This window comes from Phascolarctos cinereus, unplaced genomic scaffold (genome assembly GCF_003287225.1).
Source record: "Phascolarctos cinereus isolate Bilbo 61053 unplaced genomic scaffold, phaCin_HiC Scaffold_7;HRSCAF=346, whole genome shotgun sequence".
Classification (NCBI taxonomy): domain Eukaryota; kingdom Metazoa; phylum Chordata; class Mammalia; order Diprotodontia; family Phascolarctidae; genus Phascolarctos; species Phascolarctos cinereus.
The window spans coordinates 1387442-1413795 of NW_027556180.1; the positions used below are offsets into that span (position 1 = coordinate 1387442).

At 58.4% G+C, this 26354-nt stretch overlaps 1 protein-coding gene and 1 long non-coding RNA gene across 3 annotated transcripts in view; one reads left to right on the top strand and one right to left on the bottom strand.

Moving 5' to 3' along the window:
• Positions 1-26354, bottom strand: part of SPNS2 (SPNS lysolipid transporter 2, sphingosine-1-phosphate) — a 50435-nt gene that overhangs the window by 10781 nt on the left and 13300 nt on the right. For both annotated transcript variants that reach the window (XM_020964668.2, XM_078147703.1), the window contains exons 3-9: positions 14814-14950; positions 9001-9152; positions 8129-8195; positions 6977-7119; positions 5936-6088; positions 5583-5772; positions 48-113 (exon numbers count right to left, since the gene is read on the bottom strand). In XM_020964668.2, coding sequence (XP_020820327.1) covers positions 48-113; positions 5583-5772; positions 5936-6088; positions 6977-7119; positions 8129-8195; positions 9001-9152; positions 14814-14950 — 908 coding nt within the window. The remainder of the gene's footprint in view (positions 1-47; positions 114-5582; positions 5773-5935; positions 6089-6976; positions 7120-8128; positions 8196-9000; positions 9153-14813; positions 14951-26354) is intronic.
• Positions 13039-20183, top strand: LOC110193087 (uncharacterized). The gene is made up of 3 exons (XR_013483440.1): positions 13039-13785; positions 14807-14977; positions 19809-20183. It is a non-coding gene; the product is annotated as an uncharacterized LOC110193087 (long non-coding RNA).

The window sequence follows — 26354 nt, forward strand, 5'->3', positions numbered from 1 at the left end:
CCCACCAGTGACAGAGGCAGGGTCCCGGCCAGCCTTGGGTCGCTCACCATCAGGATGTCTGCTGTGATGGCCCAGTTGGAGAAAAGCAAGGTCTCACCAATGAAGATGCAAATCTAGGAGAGCAAAACCGGGGAGGGAGAGAGGTGGGAGACGGCCGTTAGCCTGCCTGCTGGTGGGGACCTCACTCCTCCGCCTGTCGCAAGGTCACCACAGGCCCTGAGCAGTCCCACACAGCTTTGGGAGCCCAGGCTCTTAGATGGTCACACCGGCAGGGCCGGTCACGAGGACTGGGGACAACACATGCCACATGCGTGTTGGCCGATGTGACAGAGAGCTGACCACCCGCTGGAGCTGGGTCATGATGGCTGGGTGGCTCTCCTCCTGCAGGGCTGTCTGAGCTGCTGGGGTCTCAGGGCCGGGGTCGGCTTGGGCCGGTCCCAGCTTAGTCCACTGCAGTCCTTCCCTTCCGGGCCGAACATCACGTGGCCGAGGTCACATGGCATATCAGTCTTTCTCTTGCTGGCCTTATTGCCCCCTTACCCACCTCACCCCTTTTCTGCCAAGCACAGAACTGCCCTCGAGAACTCTGGGAGAGGTCAAAGGCATCCCAAAGCTCCCCAAGCCTGCAGGCTCAGCCTGGGCCCTCCTAGCCCTCTCCCCACAGCCCACGTGGACTGGCCAAATGCCCCCCACAGCTCCTGCCAAGGGCCCTGGGAAGACAGCAGGGCAGGGACGTTACCCCCCTTCACAGGAGGCTCAGAGGGGGAAAGAAAGAGGCTGACGTCATGCCCAGGCAGTGGTCTCGCTGCCAGTGGGACCCAACCTCCTGACGCCCAGGCTGGGTCTCTGAACAAGGAAAGACACCACCCTTGACCTTCTCCTCAGAGACCTGGCCCCAGCCTGGGCACCCAGATGGTGTCTTTTGGCTCATTCCACACGTCAAGCCACTGACTGACCTGGGTCCAGAGGATGAAGAGTGGACATGTCTCCACCCACACTCAGGAATGTGTTGATTAGAGGGAGTGGCCACTGCGCAGGGCAGGGCTTCAATGGGAGGCAGCCAGCCAAGGGCTGCTTCTGACCATTTACCACCCCCACCCCCCCCCCAATCCCCGTTAGTCCAAGCCAAAAGTCAAAGGGCACTGCCTGGGGTTTGCCCCAACAATGATGATTATCTGCTCCTGCTCTAAGAAGTTTCACCTGCTGCCACAGTGCCAGTGAGGAGGGTGGTATGGGAACATGACGATGAGCCCAGCGAGACTGGCCAAACCTGCCTTTGGCAGAGTTAGGTGGGAATGAAGAGAGGAAGGAAGCAGGGAAGGGTGAGGGAGGGAGAGAGGAAAGAAAGGAAGGAAGGAGTGAATGAAGGAAAGAGGGGGAAAGGGAGGAGGGAAAGAAGGGAGGGAGGAAAGAGATCTTGGAGGGGAACATATCTGGTGACTGAGGTCCGGGAAAGGCCATTGGGGTACTAAAGATGTTCTCATAGAAATACACTGGAAATGGGGGGGGAAGGAAGATGCTCAGAGAGCCCTAAAACCTGCGGCTGTGGAGGAGGGCAGGTGGGTCAGCATCACACCAGCAGAGGAAGCCCCTCCCCACAAATTCTCAGAAGGAAGTACAGGGGCGAGAGGAGCAACAGCCACTTTCTGTGGCCGTGGGGCTCCACAGCCCACAGTGTGAGAGGAGGTGAACCTGAAATCTCACAGCAAAGTGGAAGACAGGCTCTCACAGGCCCAGAGGCGTTGAAGCCACGTGCGGGATGAGGATGGTGCCCAGGAAGGGTGTGCCTCATTCAAGCATGGCAGAGCCCTGGTCATGCCCAAATGTTGCTGTGGACATGCTGTGGGTGCCCCCAGCCAAGTGCTCACCCCGGGAGGAGGGGGCCCAGCACACAGTGCCGCATGTCCAGTGGGCATGAGAGACTGAGCGAATTGACCAGGATACAGTGGTCCTAGGCATGCCCAAGGCTTGGACAAGGACTTCTGTTCCTCCTGCCAACCCTAAAGCCATGCCTTCATCTCTCAGGGGGCAGAGGGGCCCCTCATGACTCTTGCTGCTCTGAACTTAATTCTGACCAATCAGGTCCTGGCAGGCGCCTCAGCAGGAGCAGAAGCCTTGAGGGTCACTAAAGGTGAAGGAGCAAACCCAGAGGCCAGCACAGGCAGACAAGGACTGCAGGACATCAGGAAGGCAGAGTCTCACCATTTCAGAGAAAAGAAGAGTCGGACTCCATTCTACCTGAGATGAACGGTGAACCTTCAACTACACAATTGTGAACAGTTTCAATGAAGAAGAAAGGGAGGAAGCATCTCAAGACTCCATGTGGCTGCAAAGGGGGCTCTCTAGTGAACTCAGACATGTAAATGATGTGTATAAAAGATGAAAGGAAGGGTGTGAGCCAAAGACCTTTTGTAAAAATGCCAGTCAGAACAGGATCAGGAAGCCAACGCCCAGCATGACCTTGAAAAGCTAAGTCTGGGGCCAGCAGGAGCTTAGGAAGGTAGCCTTGGGTGAATAGAGACAGGGAGCAGGACTACCTAACTCTGCTCCCATCTCCTGCATCAGGTGGGAGAAGAGAGGACACATTCCCCAAAGGGAGAGTGAGCCCAAGCCTGGTGAGGACCGACTGATTCGCTCTAAATTTGTTGAGGTCTCCAGGCCAAGACAGACAACTTCCCAGAACTCTGAAAGACCCTGAAGCCACGACCATGAGGACACTATCGACGATGCCCAGAGGAAGGAGCTCTTGCCATGAGATTTGGGGCTTGGGAGGGACCTTGGAGGTTACTGAGATAGCCCAACCCCCTCAGTATAAAGAGGGCAAGTGACCTGGGGGAGCAGGCAAAAGGTCAAGGGGAGGGGGAGGTCTAGTTAGTCACCTACCCAGACTTTTTCTGTCTTGATGATGGAATATAAGGATCCTCTCTGCCTGGCCCTGTCAAACCATTGCAGGAAGACTGGGTGGCCACAAAGCACCTGTCCTTATCAAGGACAGATATGGGAACAACATCCAGGAAAAATGTCATAACTCAATAGGGATTCCTGTCAAGTCTCATACTGGAGTTCCAACAATCGACTTCACAAGCCCAAGAAGGAGGCAGGCAGTGCTGAGCTACAATGTATCTGAAAAGGACCTGGGGGCCTGAAGGAACAGCCAGGTCACCCTGCTGCTTCAGCCACATCATGTGGTCCCTGCGAAAGCTAAAGAGGCCTTGGGCTGAAGGAAGTGGGGCAGAGTCCCCAGGAAGAGGGAAACATCCTTTCCTCTGCTTGCATCACACTACACTGGGAGGTGGTGGCCAGCTCTGGCTGCCATATTTAAGGAAAAGTAATGATATGTTGGGGGGTGTCCAGAGGAGAGAAGAGAATGGGGAAGGGACTTGAATTCATGAACTGGGGTTGTTTGAAGACTTAGAGACATGGTCCAATACTCAGTCACCAAGCACCTACCAAGTGCCAGGCACTGTCCAAGGTTCTGGGATAAAAAGAGAAAGGAAGACAAGAAATGAAAGGAAGGGAGGGAGGAAAGAAGAAAAGGAAGAAAAGAAGGAAGGAAGAGAGAGAAGGAAAGATACCAGCCTTGCTCTCATGGAGCTTACAATCAGACAACATGGCCACGTGTGTAAATATAAGTGTATACAAACATACAATACATGTCTGCGCAGGAACAGAATGTAAATATAAGGCAGTTAAGTGGGAGGCCGGTGGGGGAAGAGGGAGGCTTTAGCTATCTGGTGGATCAGGCCATGGCACTCAAGCTGAATTTGTAAGGAAGTGAGATGGAGGGGAGGAGGGAGTGCATTCCAGGCATGGGGGAATGCCCAGTGCAAAGGTGTGGCAATAAGAGGGATTGCCATACTTGAGAAACAGAAGAAAGGCCAGTTTGGCTAGCCCATGGACTGCAGGGAGGGGATCCACGTGCAATTAGGGGCCAGGTTGTGAAGGGATTAGAAGAGGAAGACATGTGCCTGGCGTGGCCACCCCTGTGCTTCAGGAAAGGCCTTTGGTAGGCACGTGAAGGATGGATGGATGGATGTAGGAAAAGACACATTGCAGGCCATTGGAATAGTCCAGGTATGAGATGGCAAAGGCCTGAATGTGATTGGGTGTGAGAGAGGCTGGGGCCAGGGATGGTGAGGAAGCTCCCACCACCTAACAAACTTGCAGCCTGGAAGATGATGGAGGAGGCAAAGAAGGTGGCCTCTTTGGGTCTGGGGGTCATCTGCAGAGACCCCTGCTGCTGATGAGACCCCAAGGAGCTGGTGAGGCCGCCATGCAAGAGAGAAGCGTGTCTGGGACGGCCTTGGGGGCACCTCTGTGGGTGATGCCCCACAAGCCGAGAGGGCCCAGAGAAAGCTACATCACCCCCAAGAAGCCCCTGGAGCAGAGAGAGCTTGGGGGGTGGGGCGAGGGAGGTCTGAGAAAGGCCTTCGAGGCAGTAAGGAGGAGATGGCTGGAAGGAGGGTCTGCAAAGGATTTGTGCTCCAGGAGGAGTCTGCAAGTCAGCAGACTTTGTAAAATGCCTACTATACATGAGCTGCTGTGCTGAGGTAAGAAAGGTAGACACCTCTGTGCCTGCAAGGAGCTCCCAGCCACAGGCAGAACACTTTAGCCAGGATGATTTAGAGGTGATCAGAAGGAAAGCACTGATGTCAAGGGAGTGGGGGTGGAGAAAGGCTTTTTGCAGAGGGGGAGATTTTAGCTGGGACCTGAGGAGGGCCAAGGAAGCCAGGAGGTGAAGGTGAGGAGGGAAAGCATACCAGGCAGGGGGCCTAGCCAGAGTCTGGAGATGGAGGGTCTTGTTTATGGAACAGCCAGGAGGCCAAAGTCACTGGGTCACTGAATATGTGGGAGGGGTGCAAGGTATAAGTGGACTGAAAAGGTTGGGGGTTATGAAGGACTTTAAAAGCTAAACGTGATTTTATATTTGATCCTGGAGATGATAGGGAGCCCCTGGTGTTTAATGAGTAGAGAGACATGGTCAGACCCACACTAGGAAAATCCCTTCGGTGGCTGAATGGAGGATGGATGGGAGTGGGGGGAGACTTGGGACAGGCAGCACCCCTTGCCCAGCAGCTACTGCCATAGTTCAGGCATGAAGTGATGAGGGTTTGCACCATGGTGGGGACAGCATCAGAGGAAGGGGGCAATGTATAAGAGAGATGTTGTGAAGACTTGGCAGGGTCTGGGAGGACCTTGGCATCCTTGATAGTGGGGAAGGATAGGGAGTGGAGGAAGAGAATTAGTGAGGTTTGGAAGCGTGGAGAGGTCAGAAAGGCAGAGGCAAGACCAGAGGTCGAAAGGAGAGGCTTGGGCAGGCTAGAGAGATTGGGGAACCCATGGGAGCTGATGACACCGAGTGAAACACGACAGAGGGAGAAGAGAAGAGGGCCTGGGGGACACAGCCCCAGACCGAGAAGGGGCAGTCACACAGCTAGGAGGACAAGCAGGATCCCCAGACAGAATCAGACCTCCCTCCCGGGACCAGAGAGCTCGCTGTCCATGGTGCTGACCACAGACGGCCAGGTGTGCACACTTCCCCCATCCCCACCCCACCCTACCCCCACTCCGCAGGCACTTACGTAGGCGCCCAGGATGCTGGTCTTGGCTGCCACAAAGATGAGACAGATGAAGATGGCTGACCCCAGCATGCCCACCGCGCACACCAGGGGGTCCGCCCGCTGCGTCTTCAGGCGGCACCATTTGGTGGCTCCAGCCCCCGTGATCACCCCCAGGAAGCCGGTGAAGCACGTGATGGCCCCAAAGATGAGGCTGAGGAAATAGAGGATGCCCTGAGGCCTGGGGGGGAGCTCCAAGGCCCCTGGCGGAGGAGAGCAGGTGGCGGAGGAGGGAGTGGGGATTGGGGCAAGGGGCAGGGCCTGCTCCGAGCCCTGCAGGGGCTGCTGGGACCCTCCCTCTGGCCCTTAGGCCTCACCTGTCCCGGGTCTCACAGGGTGGGCTAGTGCAGGTCTCTGTGGTCTTCTGCACAACCTGGGCCCGGTGTAAGTACAGGGGGATCCACATGCCTAGGGCTCCGGTGGCAAAGGAGACGGCAGAGGTGGCCAGCGAGGAGAAGATGTAGCTGCGACTGGGCAGGGTAGGGAGAGAGGTCACCTCTTGGCACTCTCTCCCCACGCAGAGCAGGGCCTGCACCCAGGGTCAGGGCAGCGGGCCTGCCTGATGAGCCAACATGTCTACATGTCTAGCATGTCTACACTAGGAGCACCTTTGGCATCCCCTTCGAATTCAGAGCTCTTTCTAGATCTGCCCCTCCTCTCTGGGGGCAATCGGGGTTCAGTGACTTGCCCAGGCTCACACAGCTAAGTGTCTGAGGCTGCATTTGAACCCAGATCCTCCTGACTCTCCATCATCCCTTTTCAAAGAGGTCTCCCTGCCTAACCCTGAAGGCCAAGGTGTGAGGAGGGAAGGCTTGAGGTCACACGAGATCAGGTGGGCATCCCTGGGGGACTTGGACATGGAGATTCCCAAGCTCCAGACAGGAGGGTCCACACCTTTGGGTCGGGATGGGGTCAGTGTAGCCAGAGGCACATCTGTTAGCAGGAGGCCTCTGGGTCCAGACCCATGGTGGGGGCAGGGGGGACCAGAGGCACAGGGGAGAGAGGGCTAGCACTGGCAGGCAGTGAGGGATGGGCAGGGTCCCCTTCCCCAAGCAGAGCTCCCCCTTTTTAAGGAAGTGAAGCTTCTCTGGCTAAGTGGGGTTCCGAGGCTGCCGCCGGGGTGGCTCCTACCCTCCCTGGGGAGGAGAAGGGATACTGAGGGGTGGGGACAAACCATTTTCCCTTCTCTAAGGCCATAAAGGATGAAGGGGGCAATGATGGGTCTGGCTAGGAGGGGCCAGAATCAAGTGCACCCCCACAGGCAGTTCCCCAGGAGGACTGTGCCTCTCTGGGCCACACAGAGGCCCCAGTGGCAGCGCACACTATGGGAAGGGGGCATGGAGATGCAGCCGTCTTACTTCCGGATCAGTGCTCTCATGTCCCGGAGCCAGGAGGTGTGGGCCTTCAGCTGCCCCCCAAGCTGCTCCACGTGCCCCCTCCTCGCAGCCGGGACGAAGAGAAGGATGAGTGTTCCGGTGATCATCCCCATGACAGGAGACACCTGTGGTGGGGGGACATGAGGGGCATGCTGGGCAGAGGCTCCAGGGTTCCCTTCCTTCATTCATCCTCAGACCCATCTTAGGAGAGATGCCAGCTGCCCAGCGGCTGCTGGGAGACTGGGCCAGGGCCGGGGTTTGGGCTCTGAGGTCCCCGCCCCACCCCAGCCTGTGTGTGGGAAGGGGGCAAAGGGGCCAGCCAAGGTCCTGGGAGGTTAGAATTGCAGGAAGGCCAGTGTCCCAGGCCCCCTCAGAGCGGAAACTGTAAACAAAGTGCTGTTTCCTCAAAGCAGGAAGCCCCCTGAGCCCCAGAGTTTCTTGACAGTGGTGAGGGCCTGGCTGATTTAGTGTGGCCAGGCCAGCCAGCTCCCGGGTGTGGGGAGGGAGCCCCTAGAGCAGAGAAAAGGGAGTGGGGAGGGGGAGTAGCCATGGAGAGAGTCAGAGGCCCCCTCCCTCCTTGGGCTCTGTCTCCTGCCTGAGGCCACCTCTCTCCTCCACACCCCTACCCCATTGCTCCTGGTTCTGCCCCCGGGACCTCCTTCCTTTTATGTCCCAGAAGACCCCAGGATTTCTTCCACATTGAGCTCCTGAGCTCCTGTGGCCTGGTGGGGGTGAGCCCCACTGCAGCCATGGCCAGGCCCTCCCCTCCCCAGGGCTGGGTGCCTCGTGGATCCTGCCCAGCCACACAGGCTTCAGGTAACCACCTGCTGACCCAGACTCCCTCCTAGAGTCCAGGCCACAGACCTGGGCTGGGAGCGGGGGCCAGGAAATGGAGTCTCCCCACTCAGAGCCTCTCTGCCTCTTCTCCCAGCTGCAGCGGGGAATCAGAGGGAGAGCCCTGGGCCAGGGTCAGGACAGCTGCCCCCAGCTAGGCCTTTGGGCCTCAGTTTCCTCATCTGTAAAACGGGCTATGTAACTGCTGCATCCCAGAAGTGTCATGAGGATGAACAGGAACAGGTGGAAAGGGTGGAAGTGGCAACCAGGCCACAAGAGGGGGGAGGGGACGCCACTCACCCTCAGGGCCCAATGCCAGTCTCCGGCCACCTGCTTCACACTTGATCCAGTGATGTAGCCCAGGCCACTGAAAAGGGAGAGGTGGGGTGAGAGGTGGGAGGAGGGGATTAGGAGAAGGAGAAGGAGGAGGGAGGTGGGAGGAGGGAGAAGGGAGGAGGGGGTTGGGAGGAGGGAGAAGGGAGGTGGGAGGAGAGAAGGGAGGGGGGTTGGAGGAGGAAGGAGGGGGTTGGAGGAGGAGGAGGAGGGGGAGGAGGAGAAGGAGGAGGTTGGGAGGAGGAGAGAGGAGAGGTGGGAGGAGGAGAAGGGAGAGGGTTGGAGGAGGGAAGGGAGGGGGGGTTGGAGGAGAGGCAAGAGGTGGGGTAGGAGGTGGAAGACGCCAACCCACAACCAAGGAGAAGGGGAGTCCCAGCTACCCCCAAAGCTCACGGAGACAGTGAAGAGAGCGGGCACGCACAGGGCATTGGAAGGAAGGAGAACAAGGGCCTGTTTCAACCCCAAGAGAATGCCCCCCAGCCCCCTCTCTATGGAAAACTGTTTCCAAATCCTCCTCTGGGCCTTTTGGGAGAAAAGGGACAGGCAGCCACTGTCCCCAGGAAGGTGAACACAGGTGGCCATCCCTGGGTCGAGCTCTGTTGGGCCTTCCCCTCCCAAGTAGCCTGTCATCCTTGGCAAATGAAAAGCGTGATTTAGTTTGGGGTCACTGTCTGGCCCCTCCCAACTCAGCATTCCTGTATGTTCTCAGGACCCCCTCCCCCTATGGCAGGGTAGGGGGCACACAGGGCCTACCCCCCCATGGCTGGGGCACACAGGGCCCCCTCCCCCCATGGCTGGGCCACACAGGGCCTGCCTCAGCCAGGTAGGTGCCTTCCTACCTCCCCAGGGGGATAGCAAAGTAGAAAATGGACAGCATGAGTGTACGTGTGTTCTTGTTGAAGAGGTCACCGATGATAGTGGGTGCAATGGTGGAGTAACTGGCCTCTCCAATGCCCACCAAGCCTCTGGACAGGACCAGCAGCCAGAAATACTGCGGGGGACAGACAGAGGGGGAAGGGCCATCAACAGAGCTGTCTGGGACCCCAGACGCCCCAGGTAGAGGCAGGGAACAGCTTTGGGCTGACCCCCAAGATCCTTCCGGCCTCCCAGAGGACCCTGTGAACATAAAGATGGGCAAAGGCTCCCTCACACCCTGAGGGTTCACAGAGCAAAGGCGTGGCCAGTGAGCCCTCCGCAGCCTGCCCGTGCTCCCCCCACAGCTCTGAGCCTGGCCGCCAGCACAGACTTGAGGCCTGAGAACCAAAGCTGGAGAGGAGGGGCTCAGGTGCCCAGGGCCCTTCCCAAGTCCTGCCAGGCCTCAGGCTCCCAGCCAAGGGAGTGTCAGAGCTGCCCCAGGCTCAGGGGATCAGGAAGGGGCCCACTGCGGGGAGTCCCCCTCTGGGCAAGCTCTATGAGAGACCAATGTGGGCCCTACTATGTGCTGGGCACTGGGCTGACCTCATGATCCTCACAACTACCTGGCAAGGGAGATGCTCTTATTCCCCCTCTTTTATACTTGAGGAAACTGAGGCAGGCTTGCTAGCTAGTTAGTGACTGAATCTGGATTAGAACTCAGGTCTTTGTGACTGGAAGCCTAGCACTCTGTCTGCTGCACTACCTTACTGTCTAAGGGTGGGATGTGGGCTTGGCTGCTCACCTGCTGGATAGAGACAGGTTGGCCCACTCCATTCCTCAAACAGGGAGAACAATATAACCTCCCCCCCACCTTGGCCCTTACCAAGCATCCTGTGCCAGCCTAGCCCACATGCCCACCCGCAGTCCCAGCCTCGGTCCTTGGGCTTGAAGTGGCATCCTGGGCACACCTGCTGGCAGGCAGCTCTTAGCCTAATTCATTACATTATCAACAAACTACCAAGTGGGCTGTCCACCCTTCAGCTACTGCTTCTGATAATTGACCCAAATCTTCGGGGAGGAAAGAACGACCTAATTAGGTCTTTGTCCTTGCAATAGAGCAAATACCAGTGGGTTTGATGAGGGAGGCTGGTGAGTGAGTGGCAGGCAAGGGAGAGAGGGAGAGGGAGAAGGGAAGATAGAAAGGAGAGACAGAGAGAGGAGACAGAGAGAGAGGAAAGGGAGAGAGAAGACACAGGAGACATAGATAAAGAAAGGAGGGAGGGGGGAGAGGAGAGAGAGAGAGGAAGGAGAGGGGAGAGAGAGACAGAGAAGAGACAGAGAGACAGAAAGAAAGCAGGGAGGTGTGTGTAGGGAGAGAAGGAGAGGGGGAGGGAGGGGAGAAAGAGAGAGGAGATAGGAGAGATAGAGAAAGAAAGGAGAGGGGGGAGAGAGGAATGAGGGGAGAGAGAGGGAAGAGACAGAAGAGGAGAGACAGAAAGAAAGCAGGGAGGTGGGAGAGGGAGGGAGGGAGAGGGAGGGGAGGGAGAGAGAGAGAGAGAGAGAGAGAGAATGTGAGAGTGCACCTTGTGCTTCCCAACTGTGCTTCTAATGAACGCTTAGGGGCTGACTGATGGCAGAGATCACGTCTTGCACAGCCCCTAATCTGCCCAAGTATGCACAGATGGGGGCTCGGGCCCGGGGTGTCAGGTGATACCAACTAGGGGCTCCTGCCTAGGAAGGGACCCTCCTCCACGCTGGAAAGGGGGAGGCTGAGCTGGAGGGAGGCCTGGGTGCTGAAAGGAGAATCCTCTGTGGCCTCACAACTGGGGGGGGGAAGCCCCGCTGAGGCCTGGGCTCCTCGCTGAAGGCATTGGGAGAAGCCCCACACATGCCCTAAGATCCATCAGGATTCTGGGCAGATGCGCCCTGCCCGCAGAGCAGGACCCACCACCCCTGCCGGCTCCGGTCCCGTCTGTCCTCCTCCCCCGTCCGCCAGCTTGCCAAAGTCCTCCAACATGGCTGCCACACCTCACCCTCCCTGGCTGTCCCGCAGGGCCGCCGGCCTTGCCCTCCCTCATTGCTCAGTCTGCAAACCCAAGAGGGGCCAGGCGTCCTTGGGATACCCTCTGCCTCTGCAGGAGGGAGTGAGGCGATGACTTTGCACAGTTCTGCCCCGCTTCAATCAGATTCACGCGCTAATGTCTCTTCAACAACTAAGGGCCAACAGGCAGACCATTCTGCCCCGGCTAGTGAGAACCGTGTGTCACAAGGGGGTCCACACAGCCTAGAATGCTGGGCCCCTCCAAATCCAACCTGAAACACTCACTAGCTGTGGGACCCTGGGCAAGCCACATCACCTGTCTGCCTCAGTTTCCTCACCTGTAAAATGGGAGAATAAGAGCTGCTCCCTCTCAGATAGCACATGGAAGGGGGGTCCGCAAACCTTAAAGTCTCATCCTTGTCCCGGGGGCCCCCAGCTCTGTAGGTCCTTCCCTACGAGGTATGAGCTTTCTGTGAAGCGTGTCCGGGGAAGTCATTTTCAGTCACCTCCCAGCCCCCTCATCTCCTCCACCTGGCCTGGGCACCTCCTGGCAAGGGGTCCATCTGGAATACTTGACCACCCTGGGCCCTATGCCCAGCCTCGACCACACCATTTGTCCTCTGAATATCTCCTCCTGGCCCTGCCCACTACCCCCTCATCCCCGCCCCTAATGGGGTAATGCCTAGCAGGGAATTTCTGTTGCTGCTTCAGGACAATTTGGTCCCCAAAATGAGCTAAATGCTCAGAGCCAAGGCAGACAGGCAGTCGATGTTGGAGAGTGAATGAAGGAAGCCTTTGGGGTGACTCTGTGCCGGTGGGGGGCATTAATCCCAGCCTGCTTTGAAACCACGGCTCGGGGGCCGGTAGTCAGCTTCTATGGGCTGGGCACTGGGCTGGGCTCCAGGACAAGGACCGGACCAGGGGAGGAGGAATTCCAAGAGGGAGGGGGAGAGGGAAGAGCATTCCAAGTAGGAGACAGCCCAGGGTGAAGGGAGAGTCCGGCTCGGGGCCAGCTTAGGCCAGACGCTCCAGAGCATGAAGGGAGTCAGACAGGAAAGGGCCTCCACTGGCCAGCTGAGGAATTTGGGTTTGCCCCAAGGGCAGTGGAGCCAGAGAGAAACGTGGGATGTTGGAAAGTCCCTCTGACAATTGTAGGGGTGGGGAGAGACTGGAGGTAGAGACCCCCACCCCTCCCCCACTCAGTGATGGGGGGAGAGGCAGCCACAATGTGTGAAAGCAGGGACGGAACTGACCACATGGGCGGCAGCCTGGACATGGGAGGGGGCCCACTCCAGCAACTCCCCAAGTACCCTCCGAGGCTGCCATCTGCGTCAGTGGCCAGAGCTCTCCCTCGGAGGTCACAGCTCCCTGAAGGACTGACGTCATCGTCACCCTCCTGCCCTCACGGGATGCCACGTGTGAGTGAAGCGATGTGTAAACTGTCAGGTTTTCTAAAAATGGGGAGGCATCGGTCTGAACTCTGCCCAGTTTGGCATCGAGTGAGCTGGAGGAAAGGGGGCAGGGGAGAGGAGGAGCCTGGGGGGACTGAGAGATATCTTGTGGTGTCAGAAGAGATCTCACAGGGGAGAAAAACCAGGGTTATTCTACCTGACCCAGCGTGCGAAGGTGGCCTGGATGATTTCAGGTGACGAGGGACACGTCTTTATTTAATAGAGCTCTCAGAAAACAGAGATGGGTGGTCTCTAAGTAGTGAGCTCCCCATCCTGGAAACTGTTCTAGGAGGACGAGGAGGGGAGAAAGAGGATGAGGGAGAGGAGGAGGAAGGAGGAAGAAGGAGGAAGGGGAGAAAGAGGAGGAGGGGGGAGGAGGATGAGAGAGCTGACAGGCAGAGAGCACAGTGTGAGCCCAGTGAGGCCCAGAGGTCACAGTGAGCTGGGCAGGGGGAAACTGGCATGGCTGGAATGAAGGGGGGACTCAGGGAAGAGGGGGGGCTGACTGTGGAGAGGGAGTGGGGGGCCTTGACTACCACAAATGTCTATCCTAGCCTGCCTCTTCATAGCCTCTCAGGAATACAAGCCCAGAGCTGAGCTCCAAGTGTCACTGATGGGGGGATGCTCAGCATTCCTCTGTGCAGGGCCACACCAATTACTGGCCCAGAAGAGCCAGGCTCAGGAGCCAGGGCCTTGCAGCCCCTCTGACCTCACAAAGGGGCTGCTCTGCCCTATCCCAGGAGAGAGGGCTGCATCCAGCTGGGTCCAAAGGAAGAAGGCTGGGTCTGCCAGCTGTGGCGGGCATGGGAAGGACCCCTTGAGGCAGATGGTGGTGGCTCTGGGGCCCTGGCCTGGCCCACCCTCTTCCTCCTCTTCTCCCTCCCCCCATCCTCCCTGCTTCTGGTCCATCCTTCCCTCCCCTGCAGGGGCCTCACAAACCATGACCATCTCACTGGGCCCAGGCCTTGGCCCAAGCCAGGAGCTGAGACTCTAAGGAGGCTGAGGGCAGGGGGCAAAGGAAGCCGAGAACGAGTGTGGACTACAGCTGGCTGTTTGCGTCCAGAGGAGCCGCAGCCCAGCCTAGCCAGGGCTGCCAGGATCCCACGGCTCAGAAAATCACAGAACCGGAGACTGGAAGGGGGGGAGGAACTGAGGCAGCAGCCCAGCCTCTGCTAGCACACTTCTCTGACCAGTGACAGCCAGTGACGGGGAGCTCACTACTCCTCTTAAGGCAACACAGAGGGAAAAGAGAGCACCCGGACCTGATTTACCTCCCAGTAAAATTCCACCCTGCTGCCCAAGCTGAGGCCTGGCCTCCGGGAAGCTCCCAGACCCCCAGCTTTTGTTTCCTTGGGTGCCCTCAAGTTCACGCTCCTTCTCATGGGCTGGGAATCCCCTTCTTGGCTTGGCAGGGGAGGGCCAGGCAGGGGGTCAACCCCAGGGCCAACCCCCACCCTTTTGCCCTGGGAAGGGGAGGGGGTGGGGGAGGCAGGGAGGGGTCTACGTTTGGATTCCAGCTCTGGTTCTGACCCGCTGCCAACTCTGTGAGGGACCCTCAGCTTGTCTCTGGAGAAGGGGCCTGACATACGGCCCCCAGGGCAGAGGCCTGGGCTCAGAGCAGGACCCTGACAGGGGCTGTAGAGAGCCATGGAGCCGGCCAGAGCCTCCGCCAAAGACTGCCCCACCCCATGTACATGCACCCAGGCACACACACCACACACACACATACACCCTGCACACACAAGAATACACTCGTGTACACACACACACACACACACACACACCCTGCACACATAAGAACACACTCACTTATGCACACACACATATCCAAACACACACCCACACACCCAGGCACACACATGAACCCTCCCCAAGCACACACGTGCACATGCACATACATAGGCACACACAGAGGCATGCACAGGCACACACAGAGGCATGCACATACACACAAATGCCCTGCACACACAGGAATACACATCCAGGCACACACATGCACACACATACGTGCACACGCACATACAGAGGCACACACGTATACACACACACACACACCCTGCACACACAGGAACACACACCCACACACCCAGGCACACACACACCCAGACACACACATCCCATCCTCCCGGACTCACAGGCGCAGGACAGGGCCCTTCCTGGAGAGGAGGAGGCGGTCCTGTGGAGGAGGGCTGAGCCTTGTTCTTCTGGCCCCAGAAGAGAGCAGGGTCCCCCCCCATTCCCCCCCACGGGCAGTGCAATGTGGGCCCAGGGCTGCATGACCCCCCTCCCCCCGCCCAGGCCTTACCTGCTGTGTGATGAAGGAGCTTGAGAAGGTGACTGCCGACCAGAAGAAGATGCCGCAGCTCAGGATGACCTTCCTGTTGAAGCGGTCGCCCAGGTACCCAAAGATGGGGGCTGCCACCATGAAGCTACAGATGAACACTGGAGAGGGAGAGCAGGCAACATGAGGTGGGGAGACGGGCCCCCAAGGCAGGCTCCACCAGCTTCTGCTGGGCTTGGGGGAGCCCACCAGGCTGATTTGGGGGGGCAGGGACACTAGGGGAGAGGGTCCCCCAAGGTAGGCCCCACCAGCTTCCACTGGCTTCCCTTTCTTTCCTAACTCCCCAGAGGGCAGAAAGGCCCAAGAAGGCATGTCCCGCTGCCCTGATTTGGCTGAAAACATTCTTGTTTAAACAAGCTCATTTCCAGCCTGCACCAAACCCAGACAGCTCCTCTCTGCACAGGCCAGGAAGCCCGGCGACCCAGACAACGTCTGGCCAAGGACGAGGCCCTGGGGAGCAGAGTAGCCCAGGGCAGTCATCCCCATTTTACTGGTGAGCAAGTGGAGGCCGAGCAAGGACCGGACCCCAGGCTCTCCTGCTCCAGCCGCCACACAGACTCAGAGGCTGCAGGAGGGATCCCGGGGGGCCTCGCGGCTTTGACACCAGAGACCTCTGACCCTCATTTCAGGGAGATCCGCTGTCGAGCTCCCACCTGGGGTGTCTTGTTAAAGCTGTCATGGTCAGGACTTCTGCTACTATACCCCTTCATATCTCCAAACCACCTTGAGCCCCCTCAGCAGACCCATTGCTCAAGGAAGATGGAAGAAGGGGGGGAGGGTTGACTGACAGGAGCCCTGAGTGGGCCAGACCTTCTCACACAAGGAAGCCATAGGAAGTAACTGAAGACCCTCTTCTCACACCCTCTGCAAACCCCCGAAGACAGGGAAGAAAAGGAGGAGGAGGGGGGAAGAGGAAGAGAAGGGGGAAGGAGGGCCAGATCAGCTCATGGGAAACAAAACTGTGGACCAAGAAACCACAAGGGCCAGTGTCTGGGAATTCACAGAAACAACCACCAGGCCCCATCGTCTGGGCTCCGAGTGACTTATTAACCAAGTGAAATGTGGCTAGGGCAGGCCCTACCTTAAAGGAGCACGGCCAAAGTCCACCCACCAGGCCTCTCTGTCCCCTCCCCCCAGAACGTCCCATATCTGTGCGTTAAGGATGCTTCCCTCTCTGAGCAAGTGAACGCGTCTTCCCAAGAGTTCAGGGCGTTGGGAGCTGGATTACCGAGGGGCACTGAGGGGTCCCTTTCTTGGTGGGCATCTGAGCTGAAGCTCAGCCTTTATTGGCAAGGCAAGGTCAGGAGCCCCTTAGTGCCCGTTCTTGGGTAGGCAAGGCCCTGTGGGGAGAAAGGAGAGGATGCAATGGCAGGGGTGGAGACCAGGTACTCCTTGGCCAGGCCCTCCAGCCATGAGGCTGCACCATGCTCCTCTCCCTCCCCTGCCAGTAGCCTGGACCCAGACAGACACCCGGATGCCCTTTTGAAAGGGTTAGGGACACTCACTCCTTGGAACATGTGGAGCTGACCAGAGATGCCCACAGGGACCCGGGCACCTAGTCAATAGCAGGTGGCCGATGGCTGGTAGCAGCCTATCAGAGGAACCCAGCTCACTGGCCTCAGGTGGTCCATGACCCAGAAGTGCAGCCAGGCAGCAAAGCCTCCTCCCCAGGCCTCCTGTACAGGATGACTCAGCGTGGATGAGCCCATGGCCCCAGGAGTAAGGGGCAGCACCAGCAGTAGGCTGGGGGGTGGGGGGGAAGGGCAGAACCCAGCTCTTCCCGGGGGATAAGGCCAGAGCTGGCACTGAACCACAGATCTGGGCGGGTGTCTGCCTTGGGGGAGGGATGGTAGCTGGGAGCAGCAGGGGCTCCAGGGAGCCCAGATGTCCTGCATGACTGGGTCCTGTCCATCCCCTCCCTCCTGCCTGAGGTGGTCAGCCTTTTCCTGCCCCACCTACAGGCAGGGCTGGAGCTTTCTAAAAACAAACAGCCACCACTGAGCATCCTTGGGAAGTCCAGGAGAGAAGCCAGCCTCCCCTGGCCTCCCCTTGCCTCCCCTTGGCATTCTGGGCCTGGCAGGAGCCTCAACTGAGCAAGGAGGGGGACCAGGCGAAGGTGGTCCAGGAATGGGGGCCAATGCTAGGAGCCTCAGAGGACAAGGCCAAGGGCAACAGCCCCAGAGGGAAAGGTCAGGACTGGGGGTCAGGTCCTGACTGTCACTCACTCAGTGAGGGATTGTGGTCAAGCCATGACCTCAGCCTTCTCATCTCTAAATGAGAGGGCTGGGACCCTCCGTGATCCTATCAGAGCATGGCATCCTCATACCCCTCCCCCCCGGGTTGCAGAGCCACCCCCTTATCTGACATCCTAAACAAAGATGGACCCCTAGACAAGGGGGCATACCCCTGCCTCCACCTCCCTGGAAACCTGCTCTGGGTGGGGATGTCTCAGCTGCTTCCAAACTTAATTCAGCCAGGCTCTGAGCACCAGCTATGGCGGGATTTAGGCCATGTGCTAGGGGGAGGGAGAGAAGGGGTGCGGGAAGAGAGAGGGAAGGAAGGAGGGAGGGAGGAGGAAACAGGGACAAGGAGAAGGACAGAGAGATGGGGGAGGGGGGAGAGAGAGACAGAGAGGGGGAGGAGAGGGAAGGAGAGAGGGAGGGAAGAAGGAAGAGAAGGGGAAGGAGAGAAGGTGTGGGGGAGAGAAAAAAGAGAGGGGGGAGAAAGGGAAGGAGGAAGGGAGGGGGGAAATGGAGAAGGAGGGGAGACAGATGAGAGGGAAGGGGGAAGGAGGAAGAGGGGGGAATGGAGAGAGGGGAGACAAACAGGGGGAGAGAGGGAAGGAGGGAAGGAGGAGGGGAGACAGATAGAGGGGGAGGAGGAGAGGGAGATGAGACCGAGGGAGACAGGGAGAGACAGAAAGGGGGAAGAGGGGAGGCAGAGAGACACCAACAGTGGCAGAGGCAGAGATGGGGAGAGATGGGGGAGGGGAGTGTGCAGCTGCTCTCTGGGGCTGAGCAGACAAGCTGAATTTCAGCAGGTGCCTAATAAATGCTTGTTGACTTGTCTCTTCCACAAGACATTTGAAGCCGGCTCTCAGGGACCCCCCCCACCCCCCAGGCTGCTCTTCTCCAGTCTAAACTGCCCCAGTTCAAACAACCAATAAGCATTTATTGAGCACCGACTGTGTGCCGGCCCAGGGCTGGGGGCAGCTGGGACTCACCCTCACATACACCTAGATGATTTCACTTGCTCCTCACAGACACCTTCGTGGGAGGGAGGCCCCATCATTCCCATTTTGCAGCTGAGGGACTTGCCCTGCTCCCAGAGACGAAGCCCTGGCCTCTAGGAGCTTCCCTTCCAGACTCGGGTACCCTGGGTGGGCTCTGCCCTGGGTCCCATCGGCCGTCTTGGCCCCAACACTGAGCTGCCTGGTCTCTGGTTGGGTGAGGTTTCCGAGGCCCTCCTCTCACCAGAGCTCCTTTGGAGTGGAAACCTGGGCACAGAGACCCCACCCCTTGCCCCAAATCACATGGCACCAAGGGCGGGTCTTTGCATCCCCAAGAGCCCCACCCCCGACATTTTTCATGATCATTTTGTGCTCTGGAAGTTGTTTCTGTGAACCTAGGTTTGGAGCAGAGGAGAGATGTTGACCCATTTCACAAATGTGGAGACAGAGGCCCAGGCAGCAAAGTAGTGGCCCAACCCTCCGAGGCTCTCCAGGCTGCCCCCTCCCCGCCTTTGTTTTCTCAGAACCCTTTCCTGACATCCCGGCCTGACTCCCTCCCCCAGCTCCCATCCGATCTTCCAGAAGCAGCAGATTTCCCAACATTGCCCAACCTCGCTTGCTGCCCGGGGCCCTCCCTGTGCTGGCTGAGCTGGACACTCAGCTTTCCGGGATATCCTGCCTTCAGACAGGAGGGAAGCCCAGCGAGGTCTGGAGGGTGGCCTGCAGGGCTGACCGGCGGTGCTAGGGCCCCTCGGGACACAGAGCTCTGCTCCCACCACCCCTGCTGGGGAGGCCAGCCTGCTGAGGCCACCATCTTGGCTGCCCCACTCCGCTCCAGGCAGGCCCAGCACTCTGCCATCACCAGCCCGCTCCCTTCGATCCGGCCAGGCCTGGGAGCCCTGATCTTCCCTGCCCTGCCCGGTGTGAGTGGAAGGCTTTACACCTCTGCCCATTAAATCAACCTCATTTGCTTGGGCCTGGACTCCTTAGAGCAGGAAGGACTTTGGAGATGAAGAGTTTACAGTAGGGGAAACTGAGGCCCAAAGAAAGGGCAGTAGGGGCTGGGGCTTGGGGTCCTTCAGAAGGACCTGAATCTGACAACCTTGTCAGTCTGGGGTCAGCCACAACCTGAAGCCAGAAGTGGTCTGGGCCAAGGATCTCAGGCTTTAGCCAGAAAGCCCGGCGGGGTCCCTCTGAGGATCCTTGCAAAGCAGGGACAAACAGCGAGACCAGCTCAGGAGAAGGTCTGACCAAAGCTGGGTTGGTGACAGACAGAAGGAGCCACATGGTCTGGGACAGAGCTGCAGGGCAGGAGCCCGCGGGCAGAGGGCTGGCTCTTTCAGCGCCCCAGCCGATGCCACGGGCCAGTCTGCCAGGGTGGCGGACTTTGAAAGGCAGGAGCTATTGAGGCCTTGCAAAGCCCCCGTCCCAATCGGTGCCTGGCAGCTGGAAGGGACCCAGGCCCAGGCCCATTCCCCCATTTCGCAGATGAGAGGATGGGCAGTGTGGGTGCTGCCCGGATCTGGGCTGGATGGGGGAAAGCTTCCATGCCAAGGACTCCCACACTGCTGCCTCCAGGCCCCCAGCCAGGTCTGCAGTCTACCCCCGCCTCGCACCCAGGGATATTTTTAAAAAGTCCAGACTCAGTCCCCCAGAAACCACATGGTCATTTAGGAAAGGGCTGGCCACCTCCCGGTCCCATGCCTTCGGCTTGGTTTCCTTATGGGCAGATGCGGATGGACCTCAGCCCCTCCTGCCACCCCCAGGGAAGGAGCCGGACCAAAAGAACAGGGCAAAAACAGGATCAGCCCCGAGCGGAGGAAGCTGTGCAGGAAGCGTCACCTCCCTGATGTTCACAACCACACAGTGCGGCCACCAAGACATCCTCCCTCCTCCTCCTTTCTAACATTGCCCCCAGGGGCTGCCATCCTCTACTTTCCTGGAAAGGGGGTGTGCCTCCGCTTTCCTGCCGCTGCCCTCCCCTCCCAGAAGGCCAGCTCTCTGAGGGTGGGGCCACCTGTCTTTTTCTTTTCTCAGCAAGCATTTTTTTTTCAATTCAATAAACATTTATGAAGCACGTGTTTTACACCGGGCAATGTGCTTGATGTCACAACAACCCTAGGAGGCCGTGCTGCTGTTCTTCTCATCTTACATTTGAGAAAACTGAGGCAGACGGAGTTTAATGACTTGCCCAGGGTCACACAGCTACTAAATGTGTGAAGCTGCATTTGAACTCAAGACGAGCCCCAGTCACTGTGCCATCAGCTGCCCGAAGCTAAGTGGAACAGCAAACGGGGCACCCCAGGCTCCAAGCACAGAGGGCCAGGCCGAGGGAGACCCTCTATAAGGGACGAGTTGCTGCTATGGCACCTGTACTTCGGGGGACTGTGGAGATCCCCCCATTCCTGAATTAGACCACCCTGCTTGCTCTGGCCACTGGCGGCAGCCCTCTGGGGAGGGAGAGACCAGGAGGTCAAAGCAGAGGGATGTGCCCTCCTGTCCCCACACCCCCAGGGCACAGAGGGGGGTGACAGCTGGCCAGGACCCGAGCGGCACTTCCTCTCCCTCCGTGTGGCTCCCAAGTCACAGTAGGGAGGGAGCCTGTGGCATGGGGAAACTGGCAGAGGCACTCTGCCTTCCCGCCTCGGATCCCCACCTGTTTCTGCTTCCCCGAGAGCTGCTGGCCTGCCTGCCTGCCTGCTGGGCCCCCTGCCTGCCCGACAGCTGCTGACTTGGGTAAGCCTTTGATCTGGGCATGGGCAACCCTTGGCTGGTGCCTGAAGCCTTGCTTAGACCATATCAGGCCTAGAGAGAGACAGACAAGGAGGCTCAATCAGGGAGATTAAGGGGCTGGCCCCAGGTCGCCCGTGAGTCAGGTCCCAGAACAGGCTGGACTGCCTGCCCAGCAGTCCGGCTGTGTGTGTGGAGGAGTGTATACAAGGAGGCCACCCCTGGCATCCGCAGTGGGCCCCAGAGGGGCTGGGGTGGCAGCTGCTGCCACCCCAGGGCAAGAACTACCAAGTTCAGGCCATGCTGGGAATCTAACACCCTCCGCACCACCCCCCGTGAGGGGTCCTCCAGACTAGCCTCCTTTTGGAGACCGCAGGGAGTTTGGGGGGGTCCCAGCCCCACCTTGGAGAGCTCACGAGGGAGCCTGGAGTTGCCTTCCCACAGGTCCTGCTGGGTCTGCGGTCCCAGGCCGAGCATGGAAAGGCTAAGCCTTCCGCCACTTCTTAGCCCTTGGCATATTGACAGTCAGCTCTCGCATCCTCCCAAAGACTTCCTTCTTGCAGGCTGAGCATCCCCAGATGTTGCAGCCAGTTCCTGAAAAGCCTGGCCTCACTCGGCACCTCTGTGCGATGTGACTCCCCCTGCCCCAAGTGGGCCACCCTACAGGGGTGTCAGGAGGACGGATCAGGTGTGTAGAGGCTGGGTGGCTCTGACTGAGGGTCAGCTACGGCCGTGCACCATTATCGCTGTCATTCTTTGGCGGTCTCCTGGCCCTCCGCCCCCCCAGCCCTGGGCTCCTCCAAGGGTCTCCCTGGGTCACCAATGACCTTCCTGAATGGGGCCCCCAGAACTGGCTCCATCCTCCTCTCCAATGGGCTCCCACAGGGGCCTCTCAGACTGTGGTCAGTCTACCTGAAGAACGCCACTCACATGCTTAATTCCCAAGGACCTCCCCCATAAAACCGCATAAACTGCTAACTACCACATCTCTTGCCCTCGAGCACTTGACTTGGGAACTGTACCTCAGCAGTCTCCATTTATCCCCATCAAGGGCCTTCTCATTAGGGCTGGCTCTGAATCATGCTGGCCTTTGACAGGTCCAACACATGCCATCATCTGAAAATCTGAGAAGCTCTTGGTCCGTGCTTCTGTCCAAGTTGCCAACAAGGGCCAAGGACAGATGTCTGTGCCACCACCATCCATCAGTCACCTGTGACTGAGCTCAGTCCCTCCACTGGCTGGCCATGCAGCCCGCGAGCCTCCATCTTGCCCACAAAGGTATCCCGAGAGCCTCTCAGATGCCTTGGTGAAACCCCAGTGTCCTCATGGCCCTCCTGCGTTCTAGCAACCTTGTCAAAGACTTGTCTATTTGTCAGGAACCTATGCTGGTTCATAGGGATCACCGATTTCTTTTGTCATTCCATCTCTCCTCTTTTTTGGCATCACTGCAACACCCCTCCCCCCAATTCCCTGCATCCCTCAGTTTTCCCCCAACCCTGCACTCTCCTTCCTTCCCTCTCTTAACCCCTTGGTAAATCAGTTCAACTCCACGGTGCCCTCAAGTCCCCCTCCTCCTTTGCTTGTCCCAGGGCTGACACTACCTCACCGACATCTGCATGCCTTCCGAGCTCAGGTTCCCTTCACTCCTAGTCACCTGTTGCCGAACAGAAGTGGAGAAAGTCACAAAACTGTCCTGAGCAGGTCACTAAAAATGGGTGTTTTCTAAGCTGGACCCTCCTGCAGCGTGGCAATCCATTTACTCCTCCCTCCCATGCTCCAGCCTTTCCTGGCAGCAGGGGTCTTCTCTGCCACAGCAGAGAGGGCACCCCCAATCCTTTTTGCTCATTTTTAACTGAAAAATTTGGGGCCATTCTCCCCAAAGCTCCTTCGCCTCCCCCGCTCTTCTTCCAGTGTCATTCAGAATTACTTCCTGGCCCCCTCGCCTCCTTCACGTCGAGTCCGATGCATTCTGCCTCCCCTTTTGGTGGTGTGCCGGGAACGTTCTAACCTCTGGCCCTCCAGAAAAAAAGGTGTGGACTGCCGGGATTCCCTCGGTGGTTTAATCGGCATCTTCACCATCATTTCCCCATCCCTTTCTCAAGTCTAGACTAGGGGTCAGCAAATTCCCCCAGGCCAATGCCTGAAGCCTGTTTTTGTATCATTTTTCACTCTCAGCCCATATCAAACCAGCCCCCTGCCCCCACCCCATCTACACAGCCCACGAAATGGTACATCAAGCTCGTGTAGTGTTTGTGGGCCTCCATGTGTAAATGCACAGCCTGGACCATTTTACACTCAGCTCTGAGCTGGCACAGGCTGGCTCCAACACAGTCCTGGCTTTCTTCCATTCCCACACCCATCTTCTTGAGAAGACTGCTCCCAAGTTCATCCCTTCCTCTAATGTTCAGTCTTTCTCTGTCTGCTGGCTGCTTCCCTACTGCCTAGCCCATCCACATTCTGGGCCTGTCCTTTTAAAATCTGATTTTGTCAACGAGAATTTGCAGCAAATACAGAGAGAGAGGGAGAAAGAGAGACAGAGGAGGAGAAGGAGAGAGAGGGGAGAGACACAGAGAGACAGAGGCAGAGAGAGATCTGTAGACAGCCAATCGGACAGTCGAAGACTATCTGACTCCCTGTGTGCCACGCTTCTCTTCTGGCTGGCCAGTCTGAAGAATATTCTCTCGCCTTTGATCCCCACCCCAATGTTACCCATGGAGCTTCTCCACTTGGCTCATGGGTTTTCACTCAGGAGCAGAACTTCTGTATACACCATGTGATCCCCTAATGGGGCCCCCTATCCAATCTGTTGCTTCTAAATAAGGCATAGCCCCCAGCACCTTTCCACTAGTCCCAAGCAGGGCTATTCTTCCCACTGTGGTCCCACAATGCCCTCATCTTCCTCATGCCGGCCCCTGGGCTCCTAGCACTCAGCTGCTTTCTATATCCAAACTCCTGTGCCCGGGATGCAAGGTCCGTCATCTGGCCACAGCTTGCCTCTAACCTTATCTTTCACTTTCCCTGGCAAGAACCCTCAGCTCAAGCCAGCTTGGTTCCCCTGAACACACTCACTCAGTCCCTTTCCCAAAGGTTCCTCCCCATTTGACCACCCCTCATTCCCCAGCTCTGCCTACCTAAAGCCTCTCCATCCTTCCAGGCTCCATCTCCCACAGGGGAGCCAGGGCCAAGGCCAGTGCTCATGGTCACTCACTGGGTGAGTCAGTAGCTGCCAGGACTGTACCACCTGGCCCTGATGGGGCCACACGCTCTGGAGCTCCTGGGCTGCCAGACAGGAAGGGCCAGGGCAGCATGGGCCGGGATGTGTCATGAGTAGTCCTGAGATCCTCGCCCTAACCCTGGGCAGTCATCAGAAGATCTCGGCACCACTTACTGTCCTCATTAGGCTCATTAGCTAATTAACGCCCTGCCAATTGTAGACAGGCAGGCAGGGAAGCTGGACCACCTTGCCATGCCAGGCAGAGCTCAGGACTGGTGGCTGCTGCTGCCTGCTTTCCCTGGGCAGGCTCGCTCTCTCCCTCCCTCCCCCAGGGATTGGGTGATCCAGAGGTGCCCAGCTCCCCAGGACTGCCTCAAACCCATGCCTGAGAGGCCAGGGCTGGGCCCCAGGAGGTTGCCTGGGTGGGAGCCACGGGCTGAAGAGGCCCACAGGATGTTACCTAATTCTGATTAGCCAACAGAGCAATGGGGCCCCACCCCAGCCGGCTAGCTGCTGACTCCCCCTAGGAATGGGGGACACAAAACCCAGCCGGTTGTCAGGTGGCTGGTACCCAGGCTGCTCAGGAAACATGTGTGTCAGTCACCATATGACCTTGGACTAGTCCCTTCCTCTGTCCAGGCTGCCCCAGCATCCTCTCAGTACAGCCTGGGGACTGTGGATCCTAAGTTCCTTCCATTCCCTCTGGCTCTCCGGAGTTCTCTGCTCTTTCCTGACCCTCTCTTCTGAGGCCAGGGAAGCTTTCCACTCCAGTCTCCCCTCTGCCCAAAGCTAGGGCTCAGGTGCCAGGACTGGGACCCCTGGCTGCCTTTCCTTCAGTCCTGCCTCCAGGAACTCAGGGAACGAAGAAGAGGTTCCTCTGGCCAGCCAAGGAGACAGACAGACAGACAGACAGGCAGTCCTACCGACTGGATTCAGAGCCTCTCCCCCAGGCCTAAGAAAGCCATAGGCAGTTAGCCAGGACTCCCCAGCTGTTTCAAGTCGTGGGGTCAGATAGAGGGCTGATCTGCAACCTGTCAGGCAGGTTCCTGGGCCATTCCCAGATGTGTGGGAGGGAGGGGAGTCCCAGTCCTGCATCAGGCCTGGAGGAGGAAGAATTCACACCTGGGACAGCCTGTCTCCTAGGCTTCCTCCAAGTGTCCAAACCACAGAAGGGCTGAGCTAGAGGGGGACTGGGAGAAACCTCTTGTCTACTCCTTCCAACCCTATTTTACAGACTAAAACGAAATTGAGCTAGCTGGTGGCTCTAAGCCACAGAGCCTCCACCCCATCACACAAAGCCCTCCCCGCTCTTGTCTGGGCCTGTTTCAGCTCCTTGGCCAGACCGAGAGCTGCCTGGGGGTCAGTGGCTCAGCCTCGGGTCTCTGAGAGCGCCCAGAATAGGCTCCCCTCCGTGTGGATGGAAATCAGAATCCCATACCCTGAGAGGTGGCAGGGCGGGGAGAGGCCTCCAGCCAGCCCCAGCCGATGAAGGGGGCTCTGAGGCTGAGAGGCTGAGCCACAAGGCCACCCATCCCCCCAGGGACATCTCTGGGCTGGAGAGTTCGCCCTGACATGGAGCCCCTCGGCAGTTTGCCCAAGGCTTCTGGTTCTGCTCACTAGGGCCCATCAGAACAAGGCACTTCTAAGGCTCAGATGACAGGTGCCTGCTCTCAGGCAGCTCCCATTCTAGTGGGGCAGAGCCGACTCTCAGCCAGGGAGCAGAGAATGGGCTGGGCTGGGCCGGGGTGCTATTGGGGGAGGGACTGCCCAGGAAGTGTGAGCTATGGAGGGTCCAGGGGGCAGGAGTCCCAAGCTGCCGAGGCAGCTCAGACAGGAGACTGTTAGCTTCTGCCCCCCACCCAGGGCCATTTTCTGCCCTCACCATCCCCCTCCCCATAGAATAGAGGCTCCCAGAGGCCAGGGCCTCAGAACACACAGACACCTCGGCAAGGGCAGGGCTGGACTTGGTCATGTGACAAGCAGCTGGCGCTCCCCAGGGCCCAGGTGGGCCTGCCAGAGCCGGCTCCTGGTAGTCTGCTGGTCCCAGACCAAGCTGAGTGACCCTGGGCAAGTCGCTTCCCCAATGGTTTTCCTGTCTGTGTGATGGTCACAGTTATCCTCCCATTCCCTACCTCACAAGGTTGGGCAAGGAAGTCACTTTGTGACCCTCCCATGGGACCTTCTTCCCCTTCCCTATTGGAGAGGTCAGAGGAACAGCAGCCTAGAGCCACAAGGCCCCTCAGAGGCCACTGAGTGCTACCGCTTCAATTTACAGATCGGGAAACTGAGGCAGCCTTCCCCCCCCCCCCCAGCCCAGGCACGTGGCTTTCTC